At 42.3% G+C, this 16,552-nt stretch overlaps 3 protein-coding genes across 3 annotated transcripts; 2 read left to right on the plus strand and 1 right to left on the minus strand.

Moving 5' to 3' along the window:
• Positions 1–925: 925 nt before the first annotated feature.
• On the plus strand, positions 926–8,799 carry gnsb (glucosamine (N-acetyl)-6-sulfatase (Sanfilippo disease IIID), b). Its single transcript, XM_087790878.1, has 13 exons — positions 926–1,186; positions 1,343–1,402; positions 1,536–1,739; positions 3,046–3,111; positions 3,185–3,283; positions 3,443–3,610; positions 4,850–4,932; positions 4,994–5,112; positions 5,175–5,278; positions 5,338–5,439; positions 6,004–6,114; positions 6,711–6,821; positions 7,704–8,799. Exons 1-13 carry the CDS (start codon positions 1,019–1,021, stop codon positions 7,851–7,853), a joined length of 1,545 nt encoding a protein of 514 aa, XP_087647004.1. The 5' UTR covers positions 926–1,018; the 3' UTR covers positions 7,854–8,799.
• Positions 8,800–10,907: 2,108 nt separating this feature from the next.
• Positions 10,908–12,184, minus strand: mrps24 (mitochondrial ribosomal protein S24). The gene is made up of 4 exons (XM_087790882.1): positions 11,990–12,184; positions 11,665–11,742; positions 11,453–11,564; positions 10,908–11,253 (listed from the first exon to the last, which is right to left on the minus strand). The coding sequence occupies exons 1-4, from the start codon at positions 12,017–12,019 to the stop codon at positions 10,973–10,975; spliced, it is 501 nt and encodes a 166-aa protein (XP_087647008.1). The 5' UTR covers positions 12,020–12,184; the 3' UTR covers positions 10,908–10,972.
• A 227-nt stretch (positions 12,185–12,411) lies between these two features.
• Positions 12,412–16,155, plus strand: nudcd3 (NudC domain containing 3). The gene is made up of 6 exons (XM_087790881.1): positions 12,412–12,725; positions 13,536–13,810; positions 14,830–14,962; positions 15,031–15,174; positions 15,601–15,789; positions 15,903–16,155. Exons 1-6 carry the CDS (start codon positions 12,534–12,536, stop codon positions 16,011–16,013), a joined length of 1,044 nt encoding a protein of 347 aa, XP_087647007.1. The 5' UTR covers positions 12,412–12,533; the 3' UTR covers positions 16,014–16,155.
• The last annotated feature ends 397 nt before the right edge of the window (positions 16,156–16,552 follow it).

Raw genomic sequence — 16,552 nt, forward strand, 5'->3', positions numbered from 1 at the left:
AGCAGAGCACCGGAAACAACTGTTTGCTACTTCCGGGCTCTTCTTAGTGACTCATTGGCGCCATCGTGCGCACAAATACACAAACAACAACTTTTTAAAAAAAAAAAACATGTTTGAATTTATATTATTTAAAACAAAATACAGAACAGTAAAATGTAGGAATGGTATCCTTCTGTCTACATCCTTCTCTTTTAATTTAATCTTTCAGCCTAGTTTTACTTTTTGTTCTATCTAAAGCAGAGAAAAGATAAAATATTACATGGTCTAGTTTTGCGTTTCTTAATTCTCTGTCTTTTTTGGTTAACTATGGAATTAATTTATAGTATTTTTTACCTCAATTGTGCATTACTCGATTCGGCGAAAAATATTTGAATGCAAATATTTCCGATTTATTTGAATTTTGGCTTCAACCATACGTTTTTTTTTTAAATATCACTCTACAACTTGTCATTTATTTTCTAAAACGATAGTGGTCTCATCTGCTAATTGTAATATTTTAAAATAAAAGATGGCAAATTTTGGATTCAGTTTAATTCCTCTGTTCGTGTTGAATATTGTCGTGGTTCCATGCAAAAGTTTTAAATGTTATTTCAATAATGTGTGTTTTTTTCTGCAAAAAAAAACCATTATGTGAGACTTTGTCAAATGCTTTTATGTCTAGACGAGAATCCGTGGCTTATCACCAGGTGGATCTGTGTAGTCTAGCCCATAACTGAGAGAATTGTATCTAAAATGTGAGTCCCTCTCATGAATCATTTAGAGTCAAGAGATAAAGATCTAGGATCCTTATGGTGGATCACGTGAGCAGCTTCGAAGTTACTGAGTTCATCACATTTGAGCTTGTAAACGCCCAGAACTTCATGTTCTTTCACGTCTTTATAGGTGTGTGTTAAAAACAACTAGCACGCCCCCTCGTCTCGTCACGTGCTCCGTCGCACTTACTCAAACTCTCCTGAAGCGGAACCGTCGCCTCAGACCCGGGTCTTCTTCTTCTTCTGTGTGCTGCGGGTCCGAACTCATGTCTGACCACATGGACCGAGACGGAAGTCGGGGGGGATGCGCGCACCGGCGGCTCGCGCTGGCTCTGCTGATGACGTCACTGCTCACCGGCGTCAGGTGCGAGCCCAGACCGAGCAACATCATCCTCATCCTCGCCGACGACCAGGATGTGCAGCTCGGGGGGATGGTGAGAATTAACACACCATGTGTTTGTAACCTGTGTGAAGACATACCCTCTCTGGGGAAGTGAGTGTGAAGTGAGACCTGGAACAGCACGACGACCTTTGACCTCTCAGAGCACCTGCTTGTTGTGTAAAAATAGTCATGTGACTTTTCTCCTTAGACGCCGATGAAGAAAACTCAAACTTTGATCAGAGACGCTGGAGCCTCCTTCGCCAACGCCGTGAGTTCAAACGACATGAAATCATCCAGAACATTACGACCACCTGCGTCAGGAACCTTCCGGGCTGCTGGTCATAATGTTCTGGCTGGCGAGGCTGCAGGTCCTCAAGCGGGTCTCTTCTGTGCTCCTCCAGTTCACGGTGGCGCCGCTCTGCTGTCCGAGCCGAGGCAGCGTGCTGACGGGTCAGTACCCTCACAACCACCAGGTCCGGAACAACTCGCTGAGCGGGAACTGCTCCAGCACTGGGTGGCAGAACGGACCTGAGACCCGGACTCTGGCCGTGTATCTGAGCAAGCAGAAGTACCAGACCTTCTTTACTGGGAAGTACTTGAACCAGGTCTGGCCCGCAAACACTTACACACACAGTAACACACAGACTAGTAAACACACACAGTAACACACAGTCTACTAAACTCGCACAGTAACACACAGACTAGTAAACACACACAGTAACACACAGACTAGTAAACACACACAGTAACACACAGTCTAGTAAACACACAGTAACACACAGACTAGTAAACTCACACAGTAACACACAGACTAGTAAACACACACAGTAACACACAGTCTAGTAAACACACAGTAACACACAGACTAGTAAACTCACACAGTAACACACAGACTAGTAAACACACACAGTAACACACAGTCTAGTAAACACACAGTAACACACAGACTAGTAAACTCACACAGTAACACACAGTCTAGTAAACACACAGTAACACACAGACTATTAAACTCACACAGTAACATGCAGACTACTAAACACATGTGCACACACACAGTAACACACAAAACAATAAACACACACAGTAAAACCCAGAACAATAAACGCACACACAGTAACACACACAGACATTAACACACAAAACAATAAACGCACACACAGACATTAACACAGAGACTGGGAAACACACACACAGTAACACACAGAACAATAAACACATACACACACAGTAACACACAGACTGATGAACACACAGACATTAATACGAAGACTGGGAAACACACAGTAACACACAGAACAATAAACACACACACACAGTAACACACAGAACAATAAACGCACACACAGTAACACACAGAACAATAAACGCACACACAGTAACACACAGTAACACACAGAACAATAAACACACACACAGACATTAACGCAGAGACAGGGAAACACACACACAGTAACACACAGAACAATAAACACACACACAGTAACACACAGAACAATAAACGCACACACAGTAACACACAAACCCGAAGACTGGGAAACACACAGTAACACACAGAACAATAAACGCACACACATTAACACTCATAGACATTAACACAGAGACGTGGAAACACACACACAGTAACACACAGAACAATAAACGCACACACAGTAACACACACACAGTAACACACAGAACAATAAAAGCACACACAGTAACACACACACAGTAACACACAGAACAATAAACACACACACAGACATTAATGCAGAGACGGGGAAACACACACACAGTAACACACAGAACAATAAACGCACACACAGTAACACACACACAGTAACACACAGAACAATAAACGCACACACAGTAACACACACAGACATTAACGCAGAGACGTGGAAACACACACACACTAACAGTGTGTGTCTACAGTACGGAGCGGCAGCAGCAGGTGGTCCGGCTCACGTGCCTCCAGGCTGGGACCAGTGGTTCGCTCTGGTCAGTGCCGGGAATTGAACCATCATCCTGCTGGAGTGAGATACACTTTAAGAATCTTGTTCTCTGTCACCAGGTGGGAAACTCTCGCTACTACAACTACTCTCTGTCGGTCAACGGCGTGGAGGAGCAACATGGAGACGACTACGACCGAGACTACCTGACACACCTGATGGTGAGCTGTCAGTCATCTGCTCACTTCCTGTGTGGCTCAGCTCTGACAGGAAGTGACATGTTTATTCCTCCAGCTGTTGATCTCTGAACATTTGTTTATTTATCGCTCTGTTAGTTTTATCTGATGAACCTATGTTGTGTGTGACATCACTTCCTTCAGACCAACAAGTCTCTGAGGTTCCTGGACCAGCGAAGTCCTCAACGTCCCTTCTTCATGATGTTGGCGCCTCCTGCTCCGCACGCTCCCTGGACTCCCGCGCCACAACACCAGAAGAACTTCTCTGACGTCAGAGCTCCCAGAGACGGCAGCTTCAACTTACCTGCCAAAGTACACACATGCACTCGCACATCCACACACACATGTGCAGTCACATATAAACATTGTCACACGCACACTCGCACACACATGTGCAGTCATATACACACATAGTCACTCTCACACACGCACACAAACAGTCTCACGCACTCACTTAGACAAACACACACATACAATAACTCTTACACACACAGCGTCTCCCTCTCACACAAACATCTTAAACACACATGCAACGAAACGTAGTCAAACACAAGTCTCTTTCACACACTCACACTTACACACAGTCTCGTATACTAACACACACTCACTTAAATACACAATATCTCTCTTTCACACACACACAATCAAACACACAGACACATGCTGAGGAAAACACATGCAGATACAGAAACACACTCACAACAAACACGAGTGAGACACATACACATAAACAGACACACACTCTCAGCAAACACGAGTAAGACACACATATAGAGACATAGAAAAGGACACACATACAGACACACAGACGCACACACACACACACACATAAAGTGACATAAAAAAAACAGACACACACAGAAACGGACGTGCATATAAACACACACACAGAGACACACAAAGTGACATTGAAATGGACCCACATATAGATGCACACAAAGAAACAGACATGCATATAAACACACACACACAGACACACATAAAGTGACATAGAAATGGACACACATATAGACGCACACACAGACAGACATACATAAAGAAACAGACATGCATATAAACACACACACACACACACATAAAGTGACATAAAAAAACAGACACAGATATAGACACACAGACAGACACACACAAAGAAACAGACATGCATATAAGCACACACACAGAGACAGACACACATATAGACACACAGACAGACACACACAAAGAAACAGACATGCATATAAGCACACACGCAGAGACAGACACACATATAGACACACAGACACACACACACAAAGAAACAGACATGCATATAAGCACACACACAGAGACAGACACACATATAGACACACAGACAGACACACACACACAAAGAAACAGACATGCATATAAGCACACACACAGAGACAGACACACATATAGACACATAGACAGACATGCATATAAGCACACACGCAGAGACACACACAAAGTGACATAGAAACAGACACAAATATAGACACCCAAGCACAGAGACACAGACACACAAAGAAAGATACACACCCCGCTAAACAACTGATTGTGTGTCTGCAGGACAAACACTGGCTCCTGCGTCAGCCCGTCAGCCCGATGTCTCAAAGCTCGCTGACGCTGCTGGACGACGTGTTCCAGAAAAGGTCAGACTCCGTCTCTGGACCTTCTCTTGCTGGACGCTGCCTTCACTGCGTCTCCGTGCAGGTGGCGGACCCTGCTGTCGGTGGATGACATGGTGGAGCAGCTGGTGCAGAAGCTGGAGAGCATCAAAGAGCTGAACAACACCTTCATCTTCTACACCTCCGACAACGGCTACCACGCAGGTCTGCCAGCAGAGGGCGCTGTCCTGTTGGAGGGTTCTAGCTGTGTCCGCTCTGCTGTGCAGGTCAGTTCTCGCTGCCCATCGACAAGCGTCAGTTGTACGAGTTCGACATCCGGGTCCCCCTGCTGGTCCGAGGTCCAGGCATCAAACCCGGTCAGACGCTGCAGGTGAGCGAGAGTCCTCCAGGTGGCGCTCTTGTCCGTCTCGCTCACTGACCGTGTCTCAGGGGCCGGTGCTCAACATCGACCTGGCGCCGACCCTGCTGGACATCTCCGGAGTGGACGTGAAGAAGGTCAAGATGGACGGAAAGTCATTCCTCTCGCAAATGGTATGTCGATAAATGTATTAATTTATTATTCAATAAATAACTATTACTTTCATTAAAATAACATTTTAAAAACCATTCTAGATTGATTAGTAAAACTAAAATTTTGGATAAAATGTCTGACCTAAATGACCCTAAGACAAAAACGTACCTAAGTTTAAAATTGTTTTTATTGAAACAACTGTTTTGTCATTAAAGGAATGTTTTTTACTGCAATCGTTTCTCATGTTAGCTTTTTTTTTTTTAAATAAAACAACTTTTTTTTTTAATGCCATTTTTTATTTTGCATCTTTTTATTTATTTAAATGTTTACTTAATATTAAACTTAGCATTTCTTAGAATTGAGCCATCCTTTAAGCTTTTTATCTTGCATTTTTCTTTTTAAATGTAATTTTTATTGTCTAATTTGAATGTTTACTTATGATTCTTACCATCAATTTTTCTTATTTTATTTTATTTTTTAAATTGAGGAATTATTTTTTTAAATTGAATAATAAAGACAAGATCAACCTCCATAAAAGGGTCAGTGCTGATCTAGAACGTTGCTTCACTTAATCCTCCTCTTAGGTTCCGCCTCAACAGAACAGCTCTGTCCGATCCTTCTTCCTGGTGGAACACGCTGGCGAGGGCCACGTGACCTCTGACCCCTCTTGTCCTAAACTGGGCCCAGGACTATCGGTGAGTCCCTTGTCATCCTCCATCCTTCTAAGAAGAAAATATTGATTCACTTAAATATCGCAATATTTTACTTCCCAATATCAATATTCAACAGCACTGTATCAAGGAAGTTAATTTATGGTTTATATTTCAATAAAGTTTTTCTTGAAAAAATTGATTTTTATTTACAATTAAAAAGCAAATATCTAATTGTTCATTTTTGTGTTGCAATTGAACTTCTGGCCACTAGATGGTAGCCGTTCTCCACAGCAAAAAAAACAATGTAATCCTGCAAGATCCCTGTGATGACTGAGGACGAGAGGATACAGTGGCTCCAGCGGCTTTTAAAGCTGATGTTTGGACATATTTTGGTTTCAAAACAAATGAAAGCAGTTACGACTTCGTCAAGAGTCATGTGGTCTGTAAATTCTGAGTCGGATAATCGACAATACTACAAATATATCCTTGTTACTACAGTTTCGCAATATATTACAATATATCGTGCCATAAAGCCTGATTCTTGCAAGTACACACCCCTAACCCCCACACATCGTGGACTCAGAAAGTAACACTGCTCACAAACCGACAGAACACTAACGTTTCTACTTCCTCCTCAGCACTGTTTCCCCGACTGTGTGTGTGAAGACTCGTTCAACAACACGTACGCCTGCATCCGCACTCTGGACGCTCGCAACAACCTGCAGTACTGCGAGTTTGCAGACAGTGAGGTACCTGAGCTCCGCCCACACAGCCTACACCATTGCTGTGTCTCAAATCGCATACTTCTCTTAGTATACTAGAAGTTAGTATGCATCAGGATAGTGAACATACTAACTGTATAAAAGTTTGGAAAATAAATAAATAAAATATATGAGAATCGAAATATTCGCGAGATATTTAAGCTGGTATCAGCACCGAAGACGTGTCGTCCTTCTACTGCTGCTGAAAATACACCTGTAAGTATATGAATATATATATATGACGTAACTTCTGTTTACAACGTCACTAAGATTGCGGCCGTTTGGTGTGGTTAGTGTCCATCGAACCATACTCAGTTTTGTGGGCGTATTAGTGACAATTTAGTGTGCATGGCGCACTAAATTGGCGTACTAAGAATCGAGACGCACTTGCACACTAAAAATACTTACTTTGAGTACGCAAGTATGCGATTTGAGACACAGCACATATATATATATTTTTTTACTCATAGAGTTTGATATTTTGTTCAAACAGATATATTTTTCTGAATTATATTGTCCATATATTTATATATTAAATTTAATAGTTTACAAATTTTTTTATATGGAATGTAAAAGAAAATACATTGGAATTAGAACATCAAAGTGTTCAAAATCCATTAAGAAAAATATTAAACATTTGAAAATGGAATTATTGAGTAAATTTCAATAAGAAGATTTAAAGTTTCAACATGTTTAAATATTCAATTAAATATTAAATAAATCAACGTATACACCGATGGCACTAACAACACCTGAGGAGCTAAAAGCTATCGGCTAACGTGATCCAGTCCTTGTAGCATTCGCTACGTTTCTCGAACTACAAAATGTCTTCGTCTAGTCTAGTTTGACTTGTGCGTTGTCCGCCCACAGTCCTTCGTGGAGATGTACAACCTGACCTCTGACCCACACCAGCTGGTCAACATCGTGAAGAAGGTGGACCCCGCGCTGCTGCAGGTCATGAACCAGCGGCTCATCAAAATGCAGTCGTGCGTCGGCGACTCTTGTCAAGACGGGAAGTAACCGTGGAGCGGCATCCTCCTGTGCCAACACTAGAGGTCGCTGTTGGTTTGCTGCATACTGTTAACGTCACTTTTTGGACCTCAAAAAACAAACTGTGAACCTTGAACTCATACTTGACGTCACCTTAATCTTTTCTGAAGGCACCGAACCAAATAATTGACTGAGTAGCTAGCTGCAGGTTAGCTTAGCTTGAAGTCCATCGGCCACATTGGCCGACCACGAATACATAAACCTCAAATTCCTCAACAGGATGAATCGTTCATGCTAACAGCACAAACACTTGTTCATGCTCACAACAGTTAGCTATGTTAGCAGTAGAAACACTTGTTCATGCTAACAAATGTTAGCAGTGTTAGCAGCAGAAACACTTGTTCATGCTAACTCATGTTAGCTTTGCTAGCACACTTGTTCATGCTTACAAATGTAAGCTGTGTTAGCAGCAGAAACACTTGTTCATGCTAACTCATGTTAACTTTGCTTGCACACTTGTTCATGCTAACAAATGTTAGCTGTGTTAGCAGCAGAAACACTTGTTCATGCTAACTCATGTTAGCTTTGCTAGCAACAGAAACACTTGTTCATGCTAACCTATTTGTTAGCTGTGCAAGTAACAGAAACATTTCACCATGCTAACTAATTTTAGCCTTGTTAGCAGCAGAAACGCTAGTTCATGCTTAAAAATGTTTGCTTTCTTAGCAGCAGAAAAACTTGCTAATGCTAACAGCTGAGGACTTCATCTTCATGATTTTTAATGTTGATGGAAATGAAACGGGTAGCTAGCTAAATGTGAATTCTGCTTTTTATGCGCACACCGAAGCATTTGTGCCACACTTTTGAGGTGTTGAACCCTCAAACTTATTGATTGCGCGCCATGTTCTTCTCTCAATTGGTCCTTAAGTGTTTTTTTTTTGTTTTTTATAATGAAGGTTTTTAAACTTTAGAATAAATAAAAGGGAAGTGTTTAAATACCTCTATACTCTTTCCTGCTCAAAGTGCTACATCAATAAACTGATAGTCAGTGACGTGTCCTCCATGTTTATAGTTGTAGTTCTAGAGTCTGTGAGACAAATGCCTGTTTTGTGCTCACTTTTCTTATTTCGAAAAGACTCACTTAAAACCATCCATATACCTCCACATTTCTAGTCTGAAACATTGATCTTGTAATGAAGACCTCACATAAATTGTCAGAAAAAAAGTCAATATTTTAAGCTTGTTTGTTGCAGAAGTGTCTACACTTGGAACTTGCAACATATTTAGTCAGTAAGTAAGTAATTTGTATTTATAAAGCGCTTTTCCAGACCAGGATAACAAAGCGCTTAAACAATCAAAACAACATTCAATAAAGAAAATATTTTAAAGGTCAAGATAACACTGAGAACAACACAGGAGTTCCAGAAAATCAAGGAAAAGCCTGAACAAATAAAAACGTCTTAAGATGTTTCTTGAAGGAGTCAGTAGATCCATCAAGCGCAAAGAGAGAGGAAGATCGTTCCAAAGCTGAGGAGCAACAGCCTGGAAGGATTTCTCTCCTCTGGTCCTGAACCATGTGTGAGGAACCATCAGTAGATTCTGATCCACAGACCACAGAGCCCGAGCTGGGGTGTAAGGCTGGATCAGATCAGTGATGTAAGGAGGAGCCTGACCATGAATTGTTCTGAAAGTAAGAACCAGAATTTTAAAGTTGATCCTGAAAGAAACTGGAAGCCAGTGAAGAGTTTTAAGGATCAGAGAAATGTGAGTTATTCTACTAGAGCTGGTCAGAATTCTCGCTGCAGAGTTTTGAATCAACTGCAGGCGAGACAGATCCTTCTTGTTAAGACATGAAAACAAACTGTTACAATAGTCCAGACGAGAAGACACAAACGCATGGATTATAAGCTCCAGATCATGTTGTGACAACATTATCCTAAGTTTAGAGATTTTTCTCAGTTGAAGGAAACAGTTTCTGGTCAAGTACTGACTCAACCCTGGAACCTTATCATCAGGAGCAATTACCAGAGTTTCAGTTTTGTCCACATTTAGCTGCAGAGTTTTTTCACTCAGCCATTGTTTAATCGCTAGCAAACAACTGACTAAGCTGTTCAGCCTCTGGGGCTCAGTTGGATCAAAAGAGCAGTAGAGCTGGATGTCATCAGCAAAAATGTGATAAGAAACATTAGTAAATCTCTGAATGTTTTTACCGAGGGGAATCAAGTACAGCAAAAACAAAGGACCCAGAACAGAACCTTGGGGGCCTCCACACAGCAGGTCAGCCGAGTCAGACCTCATTTGATTGGCAGATACACTAAAACTGCGCCCAGAAAGGTATGATGAGAACCATTCTAACACAGACCGAGACAGTCCCACTTCATCCCTCAGTCTTCTCAGCAGGATCTGGTGATCAACTGTGTCCAAGGCTGACGACAGATCCAAGAGAATCAGAACAGTGAATTGACCCGAGTCAGCCGACATGTCACTGGACACTTTCAATAAAGCTGTCTCTGTAGAGTGATGTTTACGGAAGCCAGACTGAAACTTCTCTGATGCAGGAACAAAGACAGCTGCTCAGACACCACCTTCTCCAAGATCTTGGACAAGAAAGGGAGCTTAGAAATAGTCCTGAAATTACTGAGGTCAGTTGGGTTTATTTAGTGTGTCTTGTCTGAGAAGCATGTTAGCCCTTTAGCTTCTGTTAAAAAACAAGCTAAAAATATAGGCCCTTTTGTGGCGAGTGTAAACATGAACTTTGGTCTTTTTTGCCTCAAGTGGACACTTGATGCACTGCAGCTCTTTCACACTTTAGCATTGACCTGAGAAACAAACGTTTTAATTTCAATCATTATTTCTTAACACAGGTAACAAGTTAAGGATAGAAGAGCTCTGTGAGGACCATAATTGTGGCTAACTTGTAGGTGCTTAAATCTTATTTTCTGCAACATTTAACACATTTCTTTTTATTATACAATGTAATTTACTTCTTTTTTTTAAATCATTCTGTATCTAACGTTGAAGTGTATCTTTGACAGCTGCCAAATACTGGAATTTACTGATGGGCAGTAGTAACTTATGGATACATTTGCAACTGTTTCAAACATTTTTATTCTGTGAAGCAAACGTAGTACTGGCTGGAGGTGATCTGGTCAGAGGTACTTGTAGACGGGTGGTTTTTCCACCACCTGGATCTGCATCTTGACAGGACACTTGTAGAAGTGTGACAGCAGCTCCTCCATGTACCCGACCAGGAAGTAGAGCTTGTGCGCCATTATCCTCTGATTCAACAGCATGCAGACCTGCAGCATGTTCGCTCGCCGCTTGATCACCAAATCCACCAAGCTAATTTGTACTGTCCCGGTGATGAAGCGCCGGATGAAGACGTCCTCCAGTGTGCGTTCTGCTGCCCCGTCCTCGCCACTGAGGTTGCCTTACAGACACACACAAAATGCTGTTTAAACTTCTTTTTTTTCCACAAATGTGGATTTTTAATTTGTGTGATCATTGTGTAATTAAATTGAACAAGTAGTTGGAGCTTTTGTGTGCATTGTTCGTTTGTGAACACTGTTGGTATTTTCATGTTAACTTGTTTGCAGGAACTTTTGCATGTGGTTTGTGTGAACACTCACTGGTGTGTTGTGACTTCCAGCCCTTCCTGTGGGCGATGTGATGGGGTTTGAGCGCCTGCTCGTACGTCAGTGGCCGGTCTCCCTTCCCAACACGGATACGGGCGGCTCGATTCTGTAGGATGAAATATGGTGCATCAGAAACTGAAGAAATATCCAACAACTTTCTGGGAGCGACAGAAAAAAGGAAAGGTTGTGCTTCATTATTCCTATACCTTCAAGCAAGACGCTGTGACATGAAGACTCCTGGTCGCAGTCAGCATCAGGGGGGAACTGGACCACACCGCCCACCTCTGAGAACACAATGTCACACAATATCAGCTTGAAGAATGATCAGTAAATCTGTTATTTAAATTAAGAAAATAAATCTAAACGTTTTTATTTGACATTATAAACAAACATGGATCTTCCGTGACAGCTGAATAAATCAGTTAATTAATTGGTAAATAATATCTTGCAATTACAGAATTGGATTCACAGTTGACTTAAAAAATGTTATTATTCATGTTTGTGTGATAAACGTCTTTCAAAATAACTCACCAACATGCCGGAGCTCAAGGACACCGCCATGCTGCTCCCCGCGCACAACGAAGCCAATTTAAAAAAAAGGTTTCAAAGCCTGTGTCGTAATGGAAACCAAAAAAAGGTCCAACCTTAACAAATATTAAATCTTTATGATTAATATGAGGACGTCTTTCAAGCGTCAATGCGCACTGACGTCAAAGAAGAAACCGGAACTATTTAACAGACCCTTTCTTACGACGGACCGTTTTCCTCTTCCGGACAGACCGGAACTCATATAATTTGGATGAAATTAGAGGTTATCTAAAACAAAAAAAGCGAGTTCACGTCAGATATTTAATTCACATAATACTGTGCGTTAATTTATATTAACATTTAAAAATTGTGAAGTGAAATTTAAGAGTTTTTTCAATTGGTATACACTGGGAAACCGGATGTGTCGTAGGTTCTAGAAGCAAAACACGGGAGCATGGACATGTAGCTGATCGACGACTGGAGAATTTAAAACAAACCTTTCGTATTTAAACATTTGAATTCAGTAGTTGTGCTTTAATACACAGTCATGTCGTCGCCACAGTATGAGATGTACGACACCGCGCTGCTGGGAATCCTCCAGCACGTCGGCAACATACAGGAGTTCCTGCACGTCTACTTCGGGTTCTTGTACCGAAAAACGGACTTCTATCGGCTGCTGTCGAGTCCCACCGACAAGATGGGTTTCCCTCCCGGTGTGGCGGAGAAGATGGTGCTGCAGGTAACGAGGGTTTGTGACTTTCAATGTACCAACTGTCTGCGGACTGACGACACAGCGTGATGGTAAAACAGTTTCTCTGACATACATGAACTTGGCTTCATATATGTATGTAAGTCAGTAAGTAAGTAATTTTTAATTATATAGCGCTTTTCCAGACCAGGGTCACAAATCGCTTAAACAATCAAAACAATATTCAATAAAGTATATACTTTAAAGATCAAGATAAAACTGATAACACAACAGGAGTTCCAGAAAATCAAGGAAAAGCCTGAACAAATAAAAACGTCTTAAGATGTTTCTTGAAGGAGTCAGTAGATCATCAAGCCCAAAGAGAAAGGAAGATCGTTCCAAAGCTTAGGAGCAACAGTCTGGAAGGATTTCTCTCCTCTGGTCCTGAACTGTGTGCGTGGAACCATCAGTAGATTCTGATCCACAGACCTCAGAGCCCGAGCTGGGGTGTAAGGCTGGATCAGATCACTGATTTAAGGAGGATCCTGACCATGAATAGATCTGAAAGTAAGAACCAGAATTTTAAAGTTGATCCTCATAGAAACTGGAAGCCAGTGAAGAGTTTTAAGGATCGGAGAAATGTGAGTTCTTCTACTTGAGTGGGCAGAATTCTCGCTGCAGAGTTCTGTGTCAACTGCAGGCTAGACAGATCCTTCTATATATAAATAGACGTGATTTTTTAGGTTTTAGCGCTCCTCTGTATTTTGTTGAACGTCTTATTGATTGATATTTCATTTCTATCAATATTGTGTATATAAATATATATATATACTGTATATATGTGTACCTTTGTGTCCTCAGGTGTTCAAGTCGTTTGAGAAGATGTCTGAACGGGAGCGAGAGCAACGCTTTACTCAGCTGCAGACCACTCCCCCAGCCATCCAGGAGCTGGAGGTCCAATCAGAACCTGCTGAAGAGGAGGTGTCCAGTGCCAAGCAGATCCCGCCAACTGTACCTTCAGAGACCGAAGAATGTCCTGGGCCTGAAGTGGCACCGGCATCTGCACCGGCATCTGCACCGGCATCTGCACCGGCAGGCCCACAAGAGCAGGCGGCTGCTGCAGACAACAGCAAGGCGTAAGTGTCACTTCCTGTTGACGAATGGTTGCTACGTAAACATTGTTGTGAGGTTTTGATACAACAGAGGCAAAGATCACGAGGGAGGATTCATGTCTTGTCGACGTAGCTTTTAGGTTAACCCTGAGATATTGATGTCACAAAACTGTGTATTATATTTAAGAGCAACTCAATTGGGTATGTAGGTAGAACTTTATTGACCCCTCAGGAGGTCTCCTTCGGGAAATAGTTTTTTTCCAACGAGACACAGCAATACAGCAATTATTCATAAAAATAAAATAAGAACAAAGAGAAATAAAGAGAAAGAACAAGATCAATCTGAGACTAAAGATAAGATAAAGAAAATAGATCAAAGAAAAATATCACAAAGGATACAAAGATTAACAGAACATCAAGATACTTTTATGTCGTGTTGGTTATTGATTGATTGATAAACACCTTGTTTTCACATTTAGGGCACAGGGCAACTAATGTGTTGATTAAAGTGTGTCTTAAATAGATCTTAGACCTCTATTGTTCTCATGTGTCTGTTTGTACAAAACGCGCCATTAATCCCGTAAGTCTCCACCTCCAAGGGAGAACTTTATAAAATAATACATTCGAGAGGAAGACTTTAACATTTGAAACATGTGAGTGAGGAGAGTTGGGTTTTCACATTATTTCCCTTTAAATAATGGATAAAAATAGTTTTAGTTGAACTGAGATGAGGACGTGGAAGTCATGCATGTGTATGTCTGAATATACTGTATATTGAGTCTGAGTATTTACATCATAGATTAGATTACAGTTGCCTTACGAATCCCTCTGGAGATCTCCTTCGGGGAATTAGGTAATATAACATATGACAAGAAAATAAAACATTTATAAGTGAGCTGTGGCCTCTGTTCTTGGCACAAGAGGGCGCTGTTTGACGAATACCTGCAGATTATGAGGATTAATGAAGTCTAAGGCAGACGGTCATTACGTTTTGGCTGACCTTCTCGTGCACTCGTCAGATTTTGTGACCCGGTTGTGTCCAGCCCTCAGGTCCAGTACCAGGCGCAGCCAGAGAGCTACAACGGAGCGGTGCGGGAGAACTACTGCTGGTCTCAGGACTACACAGACGTAGAGGTCCGCGTGTCCGTGCCCAAGTCGGTGATGAAGGGTCGACAGGTGAGCCTCGACATCTTAATGCCTTAGCGTGTTGGCGCCCCCTGTTGACGGTCCGGGTGTGGCTGCAGGTGAGTGTGAGCCTTCAGCCCAGCAGCTTGCGCGTGTGCGTGCGGGACGGCGAGCAGCAGCAAACTCTGATGGAGGGCGAGTTCACGCACAAGATCAACACGGAGGAATCCCTGTGGAGTCTGGAGCCGGGGAAGTGCGTAGTGGTACGTGACTTGCAAAAATGTGATATTTTTTGGCAATTAACCTTAAAGTATTGACAATCTTTGTTCATTAATTAAACGTCCTGCGACTAGATGGCAGCGGTCATTGAGTTCTTCACAGCTAACAAGACAATTAAATCCAGTGAGATCTTGGGGATGACTGAGGACGAGAGGATACAGTCGACTCCAGCAGCTTTTAAAGTTAATGTTTGGACATGTTTTGGTTTCAAAACAAATGAAATCAGTTACGACTTCGTCAAGAGTCATGTGGTCTGTAAATTCTGCAACACCAGAGTCAAGTACTTGACAATACTACAAATATATCTTTGTTACTACAGTATCACTATACATCATATTGTTGCCCCTGTATCAGGATACGTATGGTAACACCTGATTCTTGCCAATACACACCCCTGTTTGTCCCCACAGTTGTCGCTCAACAAGACGTCGGAGGTGTGGTGGAACGCCGTGGTCAAGGGCGAGAAGGAGATCGACGTGAACGAGATCAACCGCGAGCGCTCCATGGAGACGGTGGACGAGGAGGAGCACGCCGTCCTGGACCGCCTCAACTTTGACTACGCACAGAAGATGCAGGGGAAGCCACAGAGCCATGAGATGGTGAGAGCGCCCCCCTGTGGAAGACTGAACAGGAAGTTGCTGAACGAGTTGATGTGTAGACGATCATCACTGGTTCTCACCACTTCAAATATTGCCTGGTCATGTCTCCACAGAAGGTCCACGACATGCTGAAGAAGGGCTGGGACGCCGAGGGCTCGCCCTTCAGCGGGCAGAAGTTCGACCCGTCCATGTTCGACATCCCGCCCGGCTCAGTGCAGTTCTAAACCAGACGTGCCGACACAGTGAACTTTTCTTTTCCTTCTCCGAGTGGCCTCCGGAGTTCTGCATTTTAAGACTCCGCCGGTGAACTGGCTCCGCCCACCAACGTTTTGTAGTCATTTGAAATAAAGTGTTTTGAGTTTCAAATGAGTCTCCAATATATTAAACTCACAACTTTTTTTTTTAAATGTACTTTACACATAGACTCGGGTGGTTGACTTGTCTTTAGGGTTGTTTTTTTTGATGGAGTAGCAACTGTTGTCTCGGACTCTCAACCTGAGTAGCTGGGACGGACATGACCTTGTGAAAGTAAAAGGTCAAGTGAAAACGGATGAAATGAGGGTTGAGCTCCTGATGTTGGAAGTCTGAACACAGTCATGTAACGAAACACTCATCTCTGATGACTTCTAGCAGCGGCACAACACACACACACGAGCAGAGTCACACTAATGCACACACACTTTCTAATCTCAGATTATTCCTGATGATTAATCTGTCATTACATCATCTCAGCTTCCATTTGTGTCGCACACGCACACACACA

Source organism: Callionymus lyra, chromosome 5, assembly GCF_982586985.1.
Source record: "Callionymus lyra chromosome 5, fCalLyr1.hap1.1, whole genome shotgun sequence".
In the NCBI taxonomy this organism is placed as follows: Eukaryota; Metazoa; Chordata; class Actinopteri; order Syngnathiformes; family Callionymidae; genus Callionymus; species Callionymus lyra.